The 23,291-nt window shown below is 36.4% G+C and overlaps 1 protein-coding gene across 10 annotated transcripts in view; it reads right to left on the reverse strand.

Annotated features, from left to right (window-relative positions):
• Positions 1-23,291, reverse strand: part of PH (polyhomeotic) — a 48,839-nt gene that overhangs the window by 6,193 nt on the left and 19,355 nt on the right. For 6 of the 10 annotated variants that reach the window (XM_073074942.1, XM_073074940.1, XM_073074943.1 and 3 more), the window contains 15 exons: positions 19,006-19,210; positions 18,402-18,556; positions 17,600-17,700; positions 17,278-17,392; positions 15,588-15,681; positions 15,107-15,174; positions 14,127-14,213; positions 8,697-8,855; positions 7,953-8,073; positions 7,043-7,329; positions 5,932-6,009; positions 2,734-2,917; positions 2,271-2,362; positions 2,066-2,162; positions 688-851 (listed from right to left, as the gene is read on the reverse strand). In XM_073074942.1, coding sequence (XP_072931043.1) covers positions 688-851; positions 2,066-2,162; positions 2,271-2,362; positions 2,734-2,917; positions 5,932-6,009; positions 7,043-7,329; positions 7,953-8,073; positions 8,697-8,855; positions 14,127-14,213; positions 15,107-15,174; positions 15,588-15,681; positions 17,278-17,392; positions 17,600-17,700; positions 18,402-18,556; positions 19,006-19,210 — 2,007 coding nt within the window. The remainder of the gene's footprint in view (positions 1-687; positions 852-2,065; positions 2,163-2,270; positions 2,363-2,733; positions 2,918-5,931; positions 6,010-7,042; positions 7,330-7,952; positions 8,074-8,696; positions 8,856-14,126; positions 14,214-15,106; positions 15,175-15,587; positions 15,682-17,277; positions 17,393-17,599; positions 17,701-18,401; positions 18,557-19,005; positions 19,211-23,291) is intronic. The other 4 variants (XM_073074944.1, XM_073074936.1, XM_073074938.1 and 1 more) reach the window with 3 other exon arrangements.

Here is a 23,291-nt window from a genome sequence, read left to right on the forward strand (position 1 = left end):
TTCCCTCTCTCCCATTTACAGAATCATTTCTTGCAACATAAGGACAAGAGTAGTACTTCTAGTCCGCTTTGGAATTGTTGCGCGCAGTTTTAGTTAGCATATACTCCATAACGTAAGAGCACACTAAGGCTGTTTGTCCACTGCACCGTCACTGAGCCGACACCGAGAACGAGATTATTTCGGGCCGATTTTAATTATGTCGTGACGGCGATAGTTTGTCTACTGCGACCGATATCGGCGGTTTATTTTGTTCTAGCTGTCACTCGTGTGACGGCTGTGTATGGACAAGTTCCAATGTGTTTTACATTGCCGGCACATCGGCCCGTCAAAAACTCCGTGCCGATCTAGCGGTCACGCCGATCTACCCGGAATATTGGCGGCCGGGATGACGGTGTTCGGGTGACGGACGTTCGGTGGACAAGCTGCTACAGCAAATGTATTTACGCTACTTCGGCGCCGTCATTATCGGTATCGGCTCGGTATCGGTGGTTGGTGGACAAACAGCGTAACGCAGCTCAACCCGCGGGCGAGAGCGGGCAGCGGAGGGTGCCGAGAGGGCCCCGCGCTGTCTTCGTCCCGCTAATATCTACAATTTGCGACGCAACACGTTTCTATATTCGGAGCGGACTAGTAGTTTGGCGCGGACTCTAACATAGGTGTGGTACTTATGGAAAGTAGGTGACTCACGGTCCACTTGTTGGCATTGGGTATCTTAGGCTGGGGCTCTTCGGGCTCGATGTCCATGATCTCGACGGGAGACTCGGCGATGGGCAGCGGCGTGGACGCCGTGCTCTCGTTAGACGACGATATTCGAGAACTCGTTCTCTCCATCTCCAACATCGCCTTCTTACCTAAGTATTAATACGTTCTCATGAAAATACACTGACAGTGATACGATATCAACGATACATTTTAACAAATGTATGTAATAGTTAAATGTATTTTTACTTTGCGGAAATCCATGCTTTTAAATTAGGATTAAAACTATTTCGCAGTAACGGGTTTTTTGGGAAGTAGTTTTAATCCTAACTTGATAAATGTATTTAATACAATATACTCCACCTTTTATACCCAATCATATCTTGGTTTCATTAACAACCATTCATTTAGATATTGCGTAAACGCAAAATACTTACAGAGGCATGGGACACAATGAACAAAGTTTTAAGAAAAATAAAAATCATAGTTTATGTATAACTAAAGATGTGAATTATATTAATAGAATGTACAGTGCGCTTACCAGAGTTAGTTAACCATAGATGTTCATTTGTTCTAAAAAGTGAAAACCCATCACCAAAAAAAGTGTTTCATAGTGAAATTGAAGCAATGTCGGCGCATCGAAGTTGGATACTTAAGTCAAATAGCTTACAAAATCGCTACACATCAAAATAATAAATGCACTCTTGATTTGAATCAATACCACACAAATGCAACAATTGTACTCAATCCATTGAGTTCAACGTAATTGTTTGAAGTGAAAATAGTCAGATTAAGGATGCCTTTCCACCAGAGATATGCGTAATAAGTGAGCTATGAATGTTTGTCAAATCCACCGATAAAATAGTTAATATTATTTAATGAAATTTCATTCAGACAGAACCAAGTGATTCTAATGAATTTTCATTCAGTCAGAACCAAATAATTCTAATAAAATTTCATTTAGTCAGAACCAAGTAATTCTATCATATATTTGACACACATCCATAGCTTAGCTACCTCGCACATCGTTGATGGAAAGGCACCCTAACTCTCAGAATTAATGATGGCTAAGCCACGTCGCTCGGTGGAAAGACGAAGAAGGAAGAATTTGTAGTCTATTCACACAAGATTACCCGGAAAATTAAAAGGACGTGTATTAGAAAATTAAAAAGACTTTTTATTTTTAATCCACTTTTCTGGCTTGCATTCCGGGGACGAATTTTATCTACGATCATGCGATGCGTTTTCTACCTTACCTCGTTGTATAGACTATGATAATTAGTAGTAGCAGAAGTGAATGACTTGTTAGTTCGAAGTTATTTCCCAATGAAGTGGACTTCGATAGAATGGATCGTCAATGACTTACGAGGCGGTTCTTCGGACTGCAACTTATTTTCCTTATCGTGATCCTTGTCGGGCGCCGCCCACTCCCGGAGGGGGCGATTAACCTTTTTGAAACATTTCTTTACGTACATCATAAAATCATTTACATTTATTAATGGCTACGAATGTCAATTATGGTTAATGGCGTTTTAATAGAATTTTGAAGCAATATAGGTGATGATACTCACAGCGAATGGTTCGCCAGCCTCTTGAATGACATATCCTTCTATGACATGTGTAAGGATGTTTGGTTTCACCATTGCTTTCGGCAATCCCTTATCTGTAGTCAATAATTCCTTTAGTATTTTGCTTACTTTCTAACTGGTACACACAATTTTATTACCAATTTTTATAGTACACTAATAATAACATTTTAACCCTTTTTTTAATAATAATTATGGAATTCACATTATTTCTGGATAAACATTCATTCAATTCGTTAGCGAGAAACGATAGCAAAGATTCGTTGTTAATAATAACTTCGAAATGTACCAATCTGACCGGAGTAGAGGACGTTAAACAGACGGCAGCAAAGAAAAAACGGATATCTACAAGTAGTGATTTTGTAGATAGCCGTTTGTTCTTTGCTGCCGTCGAAACGGTTCCCCCCATTTTCTACCGACCACATAGTAAAAGTGAAGTGATACATACCATGTGTGGCCTGGCTTATATGTCGCTCGGAGCGATGCGAGCTTTGTCCGTGTGTGCTGTGGCTCTCGCGGCGGCTGTGGCTGCTCTTGCTCTTGAATATAGAGCTGCCCGACGACACGGGCGCCGTGATCGCTGACGTCATCGTCGACGACGACGACGTCGACGACGCCACCGTCGTCACCACCTGTCGTCACATGATCGTGTAACACTTGCTTAATAACTCAGTGCATGTATAGTCCGCGCCAAACTGCTAGTCCGCTCTGAAGTTGTCGCGGGCAGGTGTAGTCATAAAATTTGCTATGGCGACGCGATTCATTTCTATATTCAGAGCGGACTAGCAGTTTTACGCGGACTATACAAGATACAAATATCCTAATACTATAGATCAAGTAACCAATCATGGAGTGTAAACTCAGTCCATTATATTATTTAGTTATGTTCAAATTGCAATAAATCGATTACCAAACCGATTCAAGGTAAAATTACGTAAAATTTATATAATTGATTATATTGTTCGTATTCCACAAACAAATGCTTAGTGTTATTTACGTGGTATCGCTTTCTGTTATTGTTAAGACGCATGAACGTTATTTTACAATAACAAAAAATACAAGAAATCCAAAAAAAAAAAACAAACATTTAAAGTAAACATTGGCAAGTAAAGTAATATAGTGGACTGAATATAATGAAGTATTTTTTATAGTTCTTTATGGATAAGTTTACGATCTCGGAGTATACCTATACAGCGCTGACTTAGACAAGTGAGTCACAACACATGAATAATAAGTATGTAGCATTTCATCACACGTAAGATGTGTTTACGCCTATTATTAATAAACCATCTATAGTCCGATTCATAATTAGGTGTCCAAAATGTAAACAAAGGTGTTGACCTATCAAGAAAATATGTGTCAAATGGCAGTTTCTTATTTTTGACAATATTAAATTAATACATCGATAATAAAATAATAATCTAAATAAATTAAAATCAATTCACATTTTCCAATATTTATATTAACTCAATTTCATTTCATACAGTAATAATAATAAAAAACAAGATTTATGAGAGAAAATTAAATTGTGATAATGGTCACACAATCGGCATCCAAAACATTTTATGTGCCGCCATTTTTAAGTTTCGTAGTTGATATTATTCATTTTCGTGATCGTGATCGAACTCGAATTTTTTCTAGTTTTCTTAGCGCGTTTTTTTTAATTGTGTGCAGTTATTAAGTTTTTGTTTTATGTTGAATTTTGTGAAAGTTTTCGTTTCTTGTTAATTTGTTAAGGTTTGCAATACCTGTAATCGAATTTTGACAATGACATTTCTTTGTTTACATTTTGGACACCTAATCAGACTATATATAAAGCCTTGCCCATCGAAGATATGTAACATTTTGTGCCTACGAGACACTGAAATTCCGATCTGTGATTGGCAAAATTTATTAGATATATTATTAACAACAGGCGTGATTCAATACAAAATCGTGTAAGCTACACAATCTGACGCATTTGGTTACTTTCTCTACATATACATATTTCTAATAGACATAGTTCCATAAGTACCTTACTCGATTCTAATTCAGAAACGCGTAAGCACAACCATGCGTCGGAGAGACGTACACATGTGTTTCAAAATAAACAAAGGATATACAGTTTGCAGGGAAGATACAAAAAAAACCTAGGACATAAATTATAAGAAACACAGTTTATAAGTATTCACTGGCGGGCTAGGCATCATGTGACAAAACGTTTAGATATTAGATTTTATACTATTTTGCTAGCATCAAAGTTTGGTTGAAAAATTTTGATAATGTTTTGGTTTCAAATGTATGAATATCAAAATTGTTTGACAATTTATCAAAGTCGGTAATTTACTTACTTTTTTCCATTATATTTTTTAGCGTTTTAAAAATACTCTTTGTATATAACATGTCTGATAAACCAGACTATTAGGTATCGTAGAAATAAACTTCACGCAAAGCGATTTATCCTATCCCTAGGCTCTACTGAATATGTAATAACTACCGAGACAGAAAGCGTAATACTCGTCTTAGCAAAGCCAAATATAAAAAAGTAAATAGGACAGTAGATGCATAGACTAAAAAAACTAGTTCATTATCAGTATTGCGTACACAGATCTCTAACTACGAAGACATCGTGTATGTGTATGTTAGTGTGTGTATTCGTATTTTTTACGTGAAACGAGCCCTTTGAGGGAAAGTAAGATGGGCGTCACGTTTTTTGTTACAAAATAATAAAAATAAAAGGGCTGTTACAATTTAATAGACAAGATATTTATTTTATATCTATTTATAGATACGATTATGATATAATATGTATCAATATTTTGTTTTAATTTGTTATTGTCTCTGTCTAAATATTTAAGATATAGATTGAATTTCATAATCATTTGTCAGGTGCGAGTCGAAATCGCAAAAGAGTTCCGTACCACCAAATTTTCGAGGTTTGTTCCGCCGAATTTTTGTTTTTTTTTTTTTGTAGTTTTCTTATTTCTTGTTATACTTCCTACCAATGTAGATACTCTGTAAATTTTTCATCTGCCCATCGCGGACAGACTACGGAGGCATAGAAATAGGGACCCGTGTTTCCCCTTTAAAATCAATAATTTATTTTCTTCGTGTGTTGAGTGATACCTAAACACTGCTGCAAATGTATTTTTTCTATTAAGACATTTGGAATGAGCGGAGCCTAAACGCTGATGTTTTATAAAAAAAATCGACAACCCTGAGAAATAATCCCGTAAAGACCTATTACAGATATTTTTTACGTCAAATTAAGCATATGTATGTGCATTGCCATACTTATACTTATTTTTCAGACATTTTATGGTTATTAAACTTTTAACATTTTATTTTTCACGGAAGTTCTCTAGCCTTTTTAACTAAATTAAAATACGTAATTCATTATTAATTTTAAATTTCCAGTTACATAATTATGATTACGACTTATTATGTAATGACGATGAAGTCTGAAATTTGCATAATGGATATTACAGAGAATGCGTAATCCCCGAAGATTTTAAATGCCATCGTGTGTTGAAGCAAATAAAAATGTATATAGGACGACAAAACAAAAATAATCGAATACACTATCTAAGCAAATAAAGGTACACAAAGCTCGTTCATGCGCCGATCGGACGCACAATTAAGCAACATTTACATTTCCATGACTTACTGCGCGACCGCGGGAATCCCGGCTGTGTCTGTGTCTCGATGACTTTTTTGACTTGACTTTGTATTTGCCAGGCGCCAACTAATTGCATAAAAAGATTTAGAAAAAATGGTTCTCGTGTGCGTTGCATGGACGCGGAATGATCGTAATATACTACATAATATATTTTTTGTCTTTTTTATGTTTCGAGTGAGTCCTTATTATATTTATAGTCGCTAAGCTGTACGCACTACATGCTCGATACAGCTGTTTGCGTGCTTTGTACTTACGGTACCAGTAGAGGGCGGGGCAAGCGGCGCGACGGCAGCTATGCGCAAGGCGATACCTATTTACGCTAAATCTGGGCTCCTATGTTCAATGAGAATATACAACTGTACTGTACTCCTACGTTTACATATTACGATGGATTCTACGAGGAAAGCAACCATGGTAATAGTTTAGTTGCATAGTTCTTTATATTACTGAGGGATCTGCTTTACTTTCTACAGCAAACAATCTATCACTAGACTTTAGCTTTTGCTTTCGTACTTAAGTAAGCGATACGCCCAGTTACTAATTTATTATTTAGAATTTCACTAAAAAGCCAAAGGCGTAACTAGGCGTAATATAAATGTAAAAAATGTAGGTTAGAAAGTAGACCTGAGAATTCGGATTTTTGAAACGAAAGTACTCTATGTATTATATATCTGATTTCGATGTAATATCGCGTTTACTAAACCGATTTCGCTATGCACCGTCTAGCTAGGAGCTAGCCTGACGGACAGTTGCGAGGGACGCATCCTTCGGGGGCGCATTTACCCGACCCACATGAAGAATAAACGATATAATTTAGGATATAATGAGTCGTTGAATTAAAAGTCCGTCGCACAAACAACTAAGATACACTGTTAATGCTAGTACTAATAATAATCGTCAGTGAAGACGAAAATGGTCATAAAGATTTTGAAACGATTAATTAGGTAAATTATCTTTCTAGGGTATTGGCGAATTAATTAGTAACATTGTCTTTCTAGGAAAGTATTGGGGAAAAGTTCCTATCTTATCAGAAGCATTTAAGATCCTAGCCACAACGTTGGTAGGTGATTAGTAGCCGTTAAATTTAGTTGTGGCTTACCTGCGACGTGGCGGGGCTGGTCGTCGTCGCACTGCTTGTGGACGGCGAGCTGGTGGCGCCAGGGCTGCCGGAGCCGCTGGCGGTCACCGAGCTGAGAGAGAAGCTGGCGGTGACCGAGCTTGTGGGCACCGGGCTCGGCGCGGCCGCGCTGACCGTCACGCTGCTCGTCGAGGTGCTCGCCGCGCTGCTCACCGCGCTGCTCACCGTCACGCTCGTCTCGCTCGTGCTCGTCGAGCTGTCCATTCTCGTCGGGCTCGACTTCGACGACTCGATCAAAATCGGCGAGTCTGATCGGCGTGCAATAAAACGATTACATTACGTGACAGACGTTTTCGCAAAGTACCATGTTATGTTAAATAATTATTAGATGTAACTACTATTTACTACAAAATACAGTGTATTGGTTGGTTGGAGAAAATTAGTAATTACTGCATAATTAACGGGAAAACAACTGGAAATTTTATACCGTCAGTTGTGTAGTCCTGGTTCGGTTATTTCCAACTTTACTCTTAACTTAACTTCAAGCAGTGATAGTCTACACTTTAAATATTTTGCCTCATACGCAGAGGGTCCGGGATTAAAATATTATGCGATGTTTTCCACGACCGTTTAAACAATTGATTATACATTCTCAATTCCGCGGGATATAGTTATTTACCGGATCCTGAGTGGTTAGTAGAGTTCGGAAATAAATTGTGATTTGTGAATGAGTTCAACATTTAAAATCGAGAGACATAACTGAGGCAAATCAAATTTTAATCTTAGCTTCCAAATGACCCTGGAACACGGCTCACGAAATGCTCTACGATGTAAAATGACAAGTTCTGTCGTAACAGGATTAGCGAGATCCCGCATATAGGATACGGGATCCCGGTGACCGGGTACCCTAGCTCCAGTAGTGTGCACTAACCCATGCCAGTGGTGGTAGAGATTCCGGCGTCGGCGGTGGTGATGACGGCGGGCATCGGCGGACTCTCCGGACATGTCAGAACCTCGGGATCCAGCGACGGCAGTTGCTGCACCGTTATCGTCTGTATAATGAATAATGTTATTTATATTCTAGACACTTTGACATATTGTAAGAATTGTTCGATTTGTATATTTTTGAAGTATGTTAGAATATCTGTGTACTGTTTGATTATTAAATTTGGTTACTTTTATTAAAAAGTTGGCAATATATAATGCACCTATATATTAAATATATTGAGAAGCAGAAGGATACTCGTCAATTGAAGATATTGGCTGATGGTTTTTCTTTTACTAACTTTCTTTGTATGCAAGCCCGCAAATTGTATTTTCAAAAAAATCTGAAACTTAAGTTAGGAGTAAAATTATATAGTAGCTTTGTATAGATATTTTATGTGTGTTGCATTATGAGTAAATTTATTTGCGCGTATTTGTGTGTGTTTGCATGAGCGGGTATTCATGCGGGCGTATGTGCGTGCGTTTGCGCTCACGTATCTAACGTTGCACGTGTGCTTGTGTACACGCGCGCCTGTGTGTACGTCTCTCTCTTTCTCTCTCTCTCTCTCTGTGTGTGTGTGTGTGTGTGTGCGCGCGTGTCTGTGTGTACGTGTATGTATGTATGTGTGTGTGTGTGTGTGTGAGTGTGTGTCTATGTGTGTGTCTATGTGTGTGTGCGTGTGCCACTGACCGCCGGCTGCGGCTTCTCCTCGTCAGCTTTGAGTTGCGCAACGAGCGCGGTCTGCGCGGCGAGCGGCAGCATCGAGCCCGGCACGGACGCCGCGAGCAGACCCACGGCGCCCTGCGTTTGTAACGTCAACTGGGGCGAGTTTAAGCTGTTCGCGGTTACCTGTCCACATACACATGTTATAATCACTTTGTTAAATGACGAGCGCTCGCACCGACCTAACGACAAACGGACCGCCGGCTCGCTACACATCCGAGCTAAAAGAGCTACAACACGAACGAAGTGCAACATTGACGCACTAGTATTTTAATGCTGTTTTGTATATAAAATTATGCAAAAAATAACACCGGCAAAAGCGAAAATAAAATTTTCCTTTCACATTTTTTCTAAATGTTCAACATAAAGTTTATAATTTACGATAATAACCAAGATATTCCGTTTTTTCTTTTCTTGAAAACAACATATTTTGACGTGTACTATAATTATTTTTCTTGGATTTTCTTTTTTTGTGATTTTAGTGTAGATCCGATGTCCGTTTGTTTGTAGATCAATAGCCATTCATACGTTTTCGCAGCTGCAAAGCCTTGCATTGATTTAAAAGCGATCGCCATTCTATCCAGTGAGTTATACACTTTAAGTGACTGAAGGGGACTTTGAAGAGAATTTTAGATAGAGAACAGAGATACAAAATTTAAAAATTGTAAAAAAGTAAAAAACAATGACTTAATTTTTCAATAATTAACAAATTGAAGTTGGATTGTAGAAAAGGATTCTAAAGGAATAATTCAAAAATATTATTGTAATATAATTAATCTCTTTACAATATTTTTTTAAATTCAAATACGGGTAAACAGGTTAGGTCTGAACTTATACCTATTGCATTCTCAAACATTGTCCATGCATCGGAAACCATGCCCATTTTATTCAAAATGACGATCATGCTTGTTATATATGTTCATATATTATATTCCACAGAAATTAATTTGTTTTCACTTGACTTCACTTTAAATTAACTTTCAATATCTCTTGTGCCTGGAGTCTGGTATATATTTTATATTGTAACATACTCTAAGGCTACTTCGTATCTTTCCAGTGTGAATGATAGACAAAAAATATTGTTTTATTGTCATCCTCAAAAAAATGCGATTTTTACAAGATATAATGTATAAGTCAGTTCATTATTAATGAGTACTTATTGCATGTACAATAAATACATGAAATGTGTAATTTGTACTTTGTATGAAATACAATAATAATATTATTGTATTGAATATAAAATTGATATTGTCAATTTTGCAAGTATCTTCGAAGTCAATAAGAAAACACAATTTTTATGGAATATAGATATATGAGAACTTCATAAGATTCTTACAGAATACTGTCTTGGGTAATTACAATACTTGGAATCTACAAACTGTAACACTTACATATTTTTTTCTTTCTTATCTACCTAAACTTTATTGTAAGTTTTGGTTTTACATATAATTTTGATACAGGTATTAAAATTAGGTATACTTAGATTAGGTAATATACGTAGGGTGATCAACCGACACGAAAAAACAACATGCTCCATAAAAATACAGAATCAAGTTTACTTATTCTCTATCAAAGCCATATAAGTAAATCAGAATTACGTGAACAATCAAATTCTACATGCAAATGAGTATAGCAATTTAAATAAAAACAGAATAATACCATACTCCGTCGACAAATGGCATAATCATCACAAACTCCATGAACGCATGTAAAAGGACTAAAAGGGACATCGTAAAAGTTGCATCGCTGTAACGAACTTGTGATCAGAAACGCTTTAAGTGTTTAAGTTTTAAAAATATGTATTAACATTTGATATTGTTTATTAAATGTTAATAATATTTAAAAAGTGACGTGTCTTAGAAGAACGTAGACTTAGCCAACACTTATTTATGAATAAACATTGGTTCGATAAATAAATATATTGGTGTAAACTAAATAAGAATGAAGACGTTAAAATGAAAGTAAAAGATATATACACGACAGTTATGTTAGATAACAAGAAGAAGTACTAACTACGGGAACGTACGTAGGACTTTCTGGAGGGACAAGGTTACACGTAAAAATAAAGATAACTAACAAACTAGCAGACCACCTGATGGTGTCATTGCCATGGACATCCGTAACCAACTCCTCATAGAAAATAAGTTCCACTTCATCTGAAGCCGACTGAAATGTTGTCACTCCTGAGGAGGAAGATGGTTGCCTCATGAGTAAGTCAGTCGGTGTCTAAGTTTACACCCTTCCAGTAAAGTGCTAAACGCTAAAATAAGTGTGGCGGTGGTAACCTCCGATTTCCACACTCTATCACCTTTCCATCCAGATTCGTGACTGATATATTAAACGAGATAACGATGACGAAAACTATGTTTTTTTTTTTAAATATTTGAGTAGCCGATCAGCATGCAGTCCACCTGATGTTAGATGGCTACTGCTGCCCATTTGTATCTGTAACCAACCCCAAATAAGATTAGTCCCATTCGAGGTGGACCATAGATGCGCCGCTACCTCAGAGGACTAGGCTGGAATGCTTTGAAAAAGTATGTCGCCCTTACCACACCGTTAAAACCAGAACACAGCAGCGATTAGCACTGCTGTTATTAGGCAGAAACAGGGGTGGCGGTGATGACGCTGGAGTCAAACCACTGAGAGTTACAACTGATATACAAAAAAGGTCGAAATAAAAAAGGACGTATGATGGAAACATCTATCGCGACAGTACGTATGGGACGTACGCCGCTTACTAAACGTGACACATCATACGACGCCGCGGCGCCTTGCTGGACTAGGCTGGGTCTGGACGGCACAAGGATGGAACTAAATAAATGTATATACGACAGAAGCTATACTAGTTTGGCATATTAAATAAAATACATAAATAATAGAAGTGTGTTTGTTAATATGTACCCGCGCAAAAAGTGAAACTACGGCAATTTAAAAGAACATTTACATAAATAGTCCTATTTACGACCAATAGAAAGATAATTGTATATTGTATATACTATAATAATGTGTAGAAAAGGGCTTGTGTTTTTTGTATACATAAATATAATATATAATAAGGTAAATGAGCCTCATAGAGACCAAGGCTAAAGATGAAGTTCTGCTAAGTTATTTCACATAACAGGTACCTATCTAAACAATATTCTTCAGTTAATTCATTTCTGATCACAACCAGCAACTATTTGCACTGCTGAGTTGATACGAGTCACTAAATGATTTTGATATGCAAATACGTTTCTTCTATTTCTTTTAACTTAAAATTAATGGAAAACAAAGTTAAAACTTTGTTTAACGTCTTAACAAGTTAAAAGATATTTAAGTTACGCATATGTTTAAATTAATGTTCAAAGATGAATCATGCATCCCTAAATTACTACGTATGATGATGACTGACTTATATTTGTTTGCATAGATAGCCATTGCATAGCCAGATTCAAGTAAAAGGCTTAATAAAGTCATTAGGTAATCCGACTTAACCCTCTAATAGTAAGTATGCATTTGTGACTGACGAATATTGTTCAATATTTTGTACTATGTACATTTACTATACATATATTCAAGACAAATGCATTTGAAGGAGTGATGCCTTCAACTGTTTCCCAATCCAAAATTGAAACTACTTCCATCTAGCTGAATTTACGGTAATTACACGAGAGTAAATATCGCATACGATATTTCAGTACTGTATAATGTGTTTATGTATTGCAGTCACTACAAACTGTTTCATTATAATCCTAAAGGCTTTAGGCGTATTGCCTTGATTCGAATGAAGTCGATTTGATATTCATCTCGAAAGCGGATCAGTATAAGTGTAGTAAAGGGTCGACTCGTATCAACTTCGCGAGCGTGGGCCGGGGTGGGGGCTACCTCTTGGTGCAACAGAGCCGGCGAGACCTGCACGAGGGGCGCCGACAGCAGCGACGTCCCATCGATCGTGAGTCCCGTCTGCAGATCGGCATGTCGTTACCACACAGTACACAGAGCTCGGTTACACGAGGCCGAATACACTACCACACGCTGGTAGGGGTGCGCGATAATGGTTCCAATTGAACCGAATATTAAAATTGGATCCAAATTTCAAATCGAATAATTCGAACTATCGAATTATTCGATATTCGACGATTAATTCAAATAAAATGGAATAGTTCGAATAATTTAGAAATTTACACGCGACTTAAGGCAGACTACCCGGTGTAAACGAGCCCTAACTCAATATACCACACTAACATAACACCTACCTATACTTACTATGGGATGGTATGGATCCAATAAGTTTGAAGTAGCAAGATTATTTATATTCATCTATTAAAATCTACCAATACTACTTTTGACATGTAAATAGAAAAAATCTGATACATGGTTCAAAATAAGGGATAACGATTATAAGGATGCCTATTGAATCTTTGAATTTATTCTAGGATGGTCCCAACAAAACAAGTATTAAGTACCTAAAATTTATATAAACGTAAAACATCCATTTTATATGTTTATGTACTCACGTAATATTTTCTACATAAACAATTTTTTTTTCTAAGTACTTTTAATTTGTACCATAATTCTTTTTTTTACAATAATGGAACTCATTTACGGGTTACTAGTCTATGCATGTCAATCTTCACTTTTTCAATTTGCTACTTAACATGAAAGTATGGGTTACATGACAAGGTCTATGTAAACTAGCATGTTTGCACCTAAACTAAGTAAATAACACCTAATATTTACATATTTTCACTTAATCTTTATAAACCTAACTAAACAAGGTTATATAGTTAACTAGCATTACAATTTTGTTATGTACACAAACAAATTGGGAAAAATTTTGAATTTTGAAAAAATTACACATACATGTATAATTAGTTTAAATTAAAAAGCCAAGCCAAAATTGTCAACTAAATATAACCTATAAGTTAGTTCATCCATAACACTAAGCTGTCAAACCTTATTATGTTAGTAGTGTCTGCTAGTCACGTGACATGTTAAGTACTAAGTTGTTACAATTCATCTAGTTCACAAACGACATTGACGTTCGCTCTAGCGGTTCCAATGTACCTAAGCGTTAGTTGCCTATACCTATATACATGTATCCATCGGTTAATATTGAGTAAGCCATGTGATAAATATTTTGATTTACTTTTCAAGAAAATAATGATATAAGTAGTTTTTAGAAGGTGTGGAACATATGCAGTCCACCTGATGCTACGTGACCGCATATACTATATCTCTGTGCCATTACCACATCCTCCAAAACAGCGTTCAACAATAGCATTAACAGGACATCGGTGTGACAGTGAAGCCACCGGTCTCACCGCAAAGAGTTCGAAGAGAGAACTTGGTACGTAATAAAATATTTATCACACAGCTTAGTTTGGTGAGAGCGTCGTCAATACACGAACTTACCGTTTGCATCTGGGTGGTGTGGTTCAAAGACTGTGGTTGCACGGCCATAGCCACCGAGGTCTGCACTAGATTACCGCCTACCAGCGTCTTGGGTGGGGATAACGGGACAAAATTAAAATAAACAACCAAAAAAGCAAACAAAATACGTATTTAAAAGGTGTAACTGAAGAGTGTGTTGTGTGTGTTGGTAAGTAAAATTTAACGAATAATAATAAAGTACAACAAATGAGTACACTTTATCCAATGAGTGATTGATGAATCAATGTATTGACGCTAAATCATGAAATAGATATAAAAAGTGGAAGTTTTACTATTACTACACAACGCAAATTAATAAAAGGGGATACAATTTTGGAAGGTTTGGGGACATAAAGCATGGATTGCATTAGAAGTCTACATGCACACTTCCCCACACTATTTAATATTTATTAATTATTTTAAATTAATTAAACAATTCAATTGAACACCAGCTATTTTCTTAAATCTCCATTTACTTAAATTGAAGTTATAGTAAAAATATAATACATTTATAATATTTAAGTTCACATATTATGTTCACAAACAATGACAGTTTATATTATAAAATTTTTAAGATCAACCGTCTTTTCAATTCCAAGTTCATTCGTTATTTTCATTACGTTCATCGCTGCATTATTTCTTTTCGTATGAACATATGTTCATTATTTTCAAGTGTACTACCGCTTCGTCTTAGACAATACACAATAATTCAATAATTTACTCTGTACGTTTTAGCTTTACTTTACAAAACGGTCGAAAAGCATGTAGACCTTCTAATAACATTTGAACTTCACATAATGTATAAATTATATAAAAGTGACCGCGGTACCTATAGACTTGCTATCTAAATCTAGGATACCTGTACTCAACGACGGTGGTTCTATAAATCCCCGCCAGATGGCTCTCTTTCCATTATTATATAATTCATTACTTCAGTGTATTGTATAAAAGTGGATACTCACCGGGTGAATTTGCTGCACCATCGAGATTTGCGGCATGCTCGACCCCTGTTGCATCCCCAGGGTCATTCCTACACATATTGATATTATTAGAATTGCACAAACTCGAAAACATTATAAACTTACTTATTTCAATACAATAGCTTTTAGTTTTTGAATGAACATTGAAATTTTAAGTCAAAATATGGTAAAATATTATGTGTGTGTCGCAAATTAATAAACAAGTTGTTATAATGGTAAAGGAAAACATACAGGAAAAGTGAGGCAACTACACGTCAGCGAGTTTAAAACATCTTATAGTTGTATGATGACTACCAAATAATACTTGGCTAGCGAGATGGACTATGAGACCTGTCCCCAGCAGTGGGACAATTATGTGGGACTTTTTACTAGTGAATACATATATATATTGTTTAGTAAAATAAGTCATTCAAAGTTAAGAAAAACTATTAGTTGAAATAAAAAAAACTAAGAGAAACTCTACCTTGTGATTGATAGTGCTGGTTGAGTAGCTGTTGAGTCTGTTGTTGCTGCAGCAGTTGTTGTTGATGCTGTTGCTGCTGTTGCGCTTGCTGTTGCTGTTAATAAAAAAACGTAAAACAGATGAAACAAGTGACAACAGGACACTACAATGTTAAAACAATTCGATATAATAATATCAATATATTTTATTGCAAACAATTTATTAAGCAGTGGTATAGTCCGCGCCAAACTGCTAGTCCGCTCTGAAGTTGTTGCGAGCAGGTGTAGTCGTACAATTTGCTATGGCGACGCGATTGAATTCTATATTCAAAGCGGACTAGCATCGACTATAACTAATCTTACAAAATCCTCGATAACCAATTATCGACCTCAATAACTGCATGAAAATTTAAAGATAATATATGTATATTGTTATAGATATAGAGTCAATGTAAGGAAGTAAAATTTGAAATGGCTACCCATGTATTGAGCACAATGTATTCAGTGACGCTCGAGTCATTCCAGCTGAATGCGATGAATACTTGAAATCGAAGTCAAGTAATTCAAGTAGACTGACATACAATACTACTAGACAGCAAAAAAATATATTTCCTTTCCAGCTAAATTAATGAAAATATTCTTATCTTTTTAAAATTGAATTCTTCTTTAATATTTGTCTTTTTTATAACGTGTCTGTTTAATATTTAGTAGTTCAATGAAAACTGGAAATATTAATGTCAATTAATTAATCCATAGAATTTCTTATACAAAGGAAAGTATGTCATTAAAAATAATTGGAGGAAGGTTGTAAGGTAATCTTTATATACATATTTCTTATGTGCGTGTGTATGTCACTGAACTCCTCCTAAACGACTGGATTGACTTTGATGAAATTTGTTTCTGTGTGTTCAAGGGTACTTGAGAATGGTTTAGATTCACAATTCAGTCCGTGGGAAAAGGTTTTTTTAATTAATTTTTAATTCGTAAGTAGTTGTTGATTTTGGAATGTTTCACATTGGATTCGACAGACTTCGCTACCATCGCAGTTTTAAATATTCTATTTATTTTTCAAACCCGTAAGTGATAAGGGTTGTTCACCCTTAACATTTTTTTTATTTATATGGCAACACAACGTTTGCCGGGTCAGCTAGTAATAATATATATTTATAGAATTTCGTATAGAAAGGAAAGTATGTCATTAACAATAATAATAATTCGGAGAAGGTTGTAAGGTATGTCGAAGCATCCCAACTTTGTTTAGCGCTAATCTTATTTGTGGATTACAGATGTCCAAAACGCAATAGAAGCCGCCCAAAATTATTAGCCAAGTGGAAGTCAGACCTGGAGAGTCCCGTACAACTAATTTTCATTTTTTTTTATTTCTAGTATTTATTATTATAGCAGCCATTAAAGTACACACATTGTTAAAATTTGAACTGTCTACCTATAACGGTTCAAAAGTTAGTTGGAAAAATATGGAATAGCAGTTTGTTGTATGCAATCATTTTTTTTTACATTTTTAGTATTTGTCGTTAAAGCGGCCAACGTTATGCATCTTTTGTAAAAAATTCAAGTGTCTATCTATTACGGTTCCAGAGATAGAGCCCTGTGATAGGCGGACAGACGGACAGACAGCGAAGTCTTAGTAATAGGGTTCCGTTTTTATCCTTTAGGTACGAAACCCTAAAAATCATACAACGTCAAACAATTACCTGTAAAGCCTGTTGTTGCAGGATCGATTGTTGCTGTATATTCTTCGTGATCGGCTGTTTGTCTTGCACACTCGTTATCTGGGTCATCTGGCCGCTCGAGTTCATCACCAGGAGTCTGAAAGCATAACATCGTTCGATTTTAGAATGGTACGTGTGTAGAGGTGTTAAGCCCGCTCCAAATTTCCGCGAGAATCTCGCAAGATTGCGAGAAAAGCACGAGAAACAAGAATGTGGAGCCAATACGAATCGGGGTTTTCTCGCGTTCTCGCGTGATTCTCGCGAGAATGTGGAGCGGGCTTTAATGTTGTGGTGATGTACTCACTGCTGTTTCGGTTGGTTCAACTGCACTTTATTGGTCTGGTTGGCCGCATCTTGCTTCGTGGTCGGCGCCGGCGAGCGCACTCCCGGCTTGCCGCGTTGTTTCTGTATTGACAAAAATATATACATTTTAGTCATAGATAAGTATAGATATCTCACCGCCTTGTAATTGAAGGGAGCCATTTAATGGCTGTCATGGTGTAATTTACGCGGAACAATGCCTGCATGCGCAGTTAAGTGGTGCAAAAACACGAAATCGAAGAAAAAGTGCGGAGAAATCTCGTTTCATTCGTAAATGATCTAAAAACGCCCCTTTATAATATTTTACAAACACGAAAATAGATGATAGTGACAATTTAATTTTCAAAACTGGTTACATTTTCTTGTTAGGAGTGAGTAATCTTTACTAAGTTAGTTATCTTAACTTAGTTTAAAAGTTCCCTAGAGCTCTTTATCATTTCACTCTGTATGCACTATTGAAGGAGAAATTAAATTTTATTTTGAATAGATTTGTCTAGTGTTCAGCGCTGTTGTGTTTTCGTTTGAAGGGAGGTACACTTAAAAGAGGTCTTCAAACTTAGTCCTCAGGGTTAGTAATGCATCTGTGGTGGACCTTAGATAGAGCTTTTTTTCTATGTGGGGTTGATTATTTATTGAAGTCCAAGGGCGGCAGTTGCTACTTATAATTAGGTACATTACTTTAGAATTACAATTTGAAAGATCAATATCAAACTCACTCAAATTTACATGAATGAATGGCAGTTGCCGTGAACGAATGAATGAATGAAGTACTGAAGTGTTATTACCTGTGCATTAGCATTAGTCTGCGTGGAGACCGAGGAAGCAGGTCTTATGCTGGTGGAAGGCAAGATGTTGGTCAGCGGTCGGGGAGCCTTCGCCAGGCCGTCTGTGGAGGCCCGGGGCTTCGATGTAGTCGCGGTGGCACACGCGACGCTCACACCTAACAAAACACCTTAACGTTACAAACGTTGTGCATTTGTTATAGCAATGCACTAAAATGTCATAAATATATGTGTTATGTATATATTAAAATAGATGTTCACTCAGCTGCTATGCTAAACGTCCGTCGCTTTGAACTGTAAATGAACATTGCTAAATGACACAGCATATCGCTATAGCAACACATTTTGAAATAACAGTATACAAAAATCAAAGAAAATATAAATCAACATAGACAAATCAAAACATAGAACATCGGTTCTCACAAGCATCAACTGATATAAATATCGCCGTAAAAGCCAATAAATACACAGTAATTGGCATAAAACCTGATAAATTGATAAAATACAAAATGTGTACAACCAAATGGCACACACCGCCATACATACATACATACACACACACACTCAAACATACATACAAAAAAAAACAGAAAAGAACAATACTGACTGGCATGTTGCACGTTGTTCTGCGGCGAGTGTTGTATGAACATTGAGGGCGGCGCGTCCGGTTGGCTGCCGCGGATGAATATCGGGTTCGGCGCCAGCAGCCCGCCCGCGGGGATGGTGCCGGCCTGCAGCCCGCCCGCCGCCCACACCTGCGGCAGCGCGCCCGATATCTGCCACGGCGCGAACTGCATCGCCTGCCCGCCGGCCTGCGGCGACACACACACGCTAGTACTGTGTAATGTTTGACACGTTGTGACGTGTACACGCGCGTGTGACGGACTCAAAGTTGTGGTGTACCAAGTTTTGGTGGACTCAGTGTTTTATTTTAGTGTACTACGCAGTATTGTAATACTGAGCACACGCATTTAGGGCGCCATGTATGACGCGCGTGTTTAGGTCCGCGCGCGCGTTCCATCCGCACTCGTACCTCTTGCAACCTCTCGTTTCAAGTTATTCATGTATCCATGTGGGACGCGCGTGCGGGCGCAAACGCATGACGGAAAAGTCGCGCTATGGTTCATTCATATGTGCAAACATTGCACATAAGATGTGTCTATATTAGACAAAATTTTATTACTCAAACATTAATATAAATTGCATAGGAAAATATCTTTGAGTCTGTCACGACACGTGTCTGACACGTTTAAAGTCTGTAGATGTAAAGGGAACTTTATACCCTGCACTGTACATTACTTAATTGTATTCACGTTAGATCGATACGCGTCATGCAATGTAAAGTAGTACCGTAGCACCCACGAGGGGACCACCACGCTTCACACACTCACACACAAACAGACATACACACACAAAAGCCTAAAATTATTGCAAGTACGACGAATGTCTCTTGTATATATTCTATATCAATTTATCTTGAATTAAAACTTACATTATAAACTTACTGAAATAAAATAAAAACTGTAAGACTGTGTATTGTCTTATTTTATATTTCTTGGTAGTTAATTATTAGTAGAAGTTATACTTATCAAAGGTTCGTTATTGACCTCTAAGTCCGATAGCTGAATAGGTATAATGCAACTTGATAAGGAGTAGCGCTTACCTTTCTCAGAACAAAACAAGACTCTTGTCTCTTTAAGTGACATTTATCGTAACTCAAAACATTCTTAGCATTACGCTGACGTCTCCAAATAGACTTCCTGTGGCTTCAAACATTGCGAACAAACTTAGGTTGAATCGCTCAGATGTTATAAAATATTGTCTTAGAAAATTGTATTTATATAAACATATGAAACTTTTTATGTAATTAATAACTTTGTAATTAATTTATCAATTATAAATGCAAATGTCTGCTACGTTTCTTTATTAAAATGTTCTGTAAGTAACTACCAATATTTTGTTTATGATACCAAGTATTTTTATTTTATTTTATACTCAATGTTATTACGTAATTCCCTTCTCCGGTTACCTAAGTAACTTTTTATCTTCCTACGACGTACTTATGTCTAAGAATATCCAAAAAAAATTTGGAAAACTAAAGACCAGATACATTTGCAACTAAAAAGGATCAATTCAAAATGACGCAAACAGCCAATGTTTTGTATAGTCCGCGCCAAACTGCCACGCCGCTCTGAAGTTGTTGCGACCAGCTGTAGTCATACAATTTGCTATGGCGACATGATTCGTTTCTATATTCAGAGCGGACTAGAAGTTTTACGCGGACTATACCAGCTTATTCATTCACAAACAGTAAAATTTAATATGGAAAGTTTAAGCTGCTTGAAATCGCAATGCTAGCTTTGCAAAATTGTTTTAATAATGTTAATATACTCGCATAAGCACACATTAAATGATGTAAAATTTCTCGCAAGTCTCAAACAATGTTTAGTATACAATTAAAATGTGTCAATAAAATTCAAAATTAATGCACACATTTAATCATGTATAAATGTGTACACTGTACATATATTATTAGTAATGCATATTATAATATAAGCAAAGTTTGAGTATCGAATAAAAATGTAAGCTGAGTGAACGGAAAGTGATTCCATTCAGAATGCTGAATATAAACAATATTGTACATAGTGTTAGATTCCATATGACGCTGTTAATAATATATATATTACAATGTATATGTATATATTACAATGTATATTATATAAATCAATGGAAAATTTATTAACGTAGGTGGGCACGTGTTCGAACCAGTATTATTTCATTATGCGAATGTGGCTCAAGGTGAAAGGTCTCTACGGAGCTTTGTGGGATCCGGCCACAGTTTGACCTTCAACCGAGTTGGAGAGAACTTTCTCTTTCATCGTTATACATAATTTTGACAGGCTTCGCGGAATAACACTTAAGTTACAAGAGGGGTAAAATCGGCGGTGTTTAAATATGTTAAAACGGATGTACTCCTGAGGAGTAATGACTTTTTATGTACTTAAAAGTATATCAGAATATACTCTAAATAATACGAGTACTTTATTGATGATAACTAATTTTAAAGTTACGAAGAAAAGATTATGCTAACAAGTATAATAACATAAGATTCATAAACAAAATAAACAATGGAATAACTGATTTTACTTCACGGGTAGTAATTCAACGGGCATTCAGTAATGTTGACTGAATTATATTACTAGAAGTTTGTCCCACTGATTACTAAGAATATTGAAATAGACGAACGGAATAGAAATGCAGTAATAGCATAGAAGTATGATGATTCGCCCCTCATTCATGGAATTCATATTTGAATTTTCGTATCTCAGGAATGTAACTATGGTTTTTTAAGTAATAGTTCGGATTAAAAAAAAAAAACATAGTAAAATTCCATATAAGGTATTTAGGAAAACATTAAATGATCAAAAGTACTATATAATTCTCGAAGGTGTTGCTTGGCCAGTGTTGTAGAAAACCTAAATATTTTTGGATCTGAGACCTGTACCCCACATGTGGAATAGTGATGGGTTCATACGTTAATATGTTAATATTACTTGTATAGACCATTGCACATATAAACATACCTACATTGGCACACATTAATTTTTATAGCATTTCCACAATATTAGCCTTACATAATTTAATATTTCAAAAATAAATTCGATATTAACTGCTTAATCTAGAGTGTGACTGTTAGAAAGCCACAATTTCGTAAATTAGTACTAGTATTAGTAAATTAATACTAATATAATACATAAATATAATACTAAAAATATAAAGTTAAATAATCACCATACCCGCAGGTAAGTAATAGATAGCATACCGATACCGTAATACGCAAATAAGCCAACTCCACTTTATGTCAAAATGTTTTTTTATTAATTTTCATAATAAATGGCGTTCAATGAAATCAAAATAAATAAAACGAAACATTTTGAAAAAAGTCTGTCAGGAGTCAGGAGTTGCCTTATTTGCGAATTAAGGTATCGATATATACATTAGACATGTCCACCTTTATACCGTGTACATACAAAATATATCTCATACAGTGATGAGAGAGCGTCAGTCTTTAAGTCTACAGAAAAGACTACTCATTTTTGCCGATTCACGACTTAATCTTATGAGACTCAAGCTTAAATCGTAGTCTTAACCTTAAAACTAAATTGTTTTTTAAAAAGACCTATAAAACTCTAACGGACTCGTTGACATGTTTAATAGAAATTATTTGTAATCGAGACAAGCCATCAAAACTATGTACGGAACCAGCAAAAGATGTACATGTACCTATATTTGTTATATTTTGGCTTAAACGACTTACACGACGTAAAAGTCTAACAAGTGAGTCCTTATTTTAGAATCGAGTTTTGTATTATGGGGTAGTCTTTTATAAGATTAAATAGGGTGAGTTCCTTTCATAACAAGTTATACATACAAGTCAGTTGTATGAGCATATATACATATTATATATAATATAATACAGAGGTAGTAAGTTAGTATGCAGTCCACCAGGTGAGTGGCTACTGCCGCTGCATCTGTAGACTCCAATCTGAGATCGGCCACAGACGTGCTGTTACCCCTAAGACCTACGTGTCCCATAGCACACCCTTCAAAGCGTAAGGCAGCAGAGCTGAACACTGCTGTTATAAGCGTATATAGCGTTACGCTGTTTGTCCACCACCACCGTCACCGAGTCGATACCGATAAGTAATGACGGCGCCGAAGTAGCGTACATACATTTACTACAGCCACTTGTCCACCGCACGGCCGTCACCCGAGCACCGTCACCGGCCGCCGATATTTCGAGTAGATCGGCGTGACCGCTAGATCGGCGTCGAGATTTTGACGGCCCGATGTGCCGGCAATATAAAACACATTGGAACTTGTCCATAAGCC

The sequence above is a fragment of the Epargyreus clarus genome, unplaced genomic scaffold (genome assembly GCF_041222505.1).
Source record: "Epargyreus clarus isolate Ecla_fem2 unplaced genomic scaffold, WU_Ecla_fem_2.2 ptg000007l, whole genome shotgun sequence".
Taxonomy (NCBI): domain Eukaryota; kingdom Metazoa; phylum Arthropoda; class Insecta; order Lepidoptera; family Hesperiidae; genus Epargyreus; species Epargyreus clarus.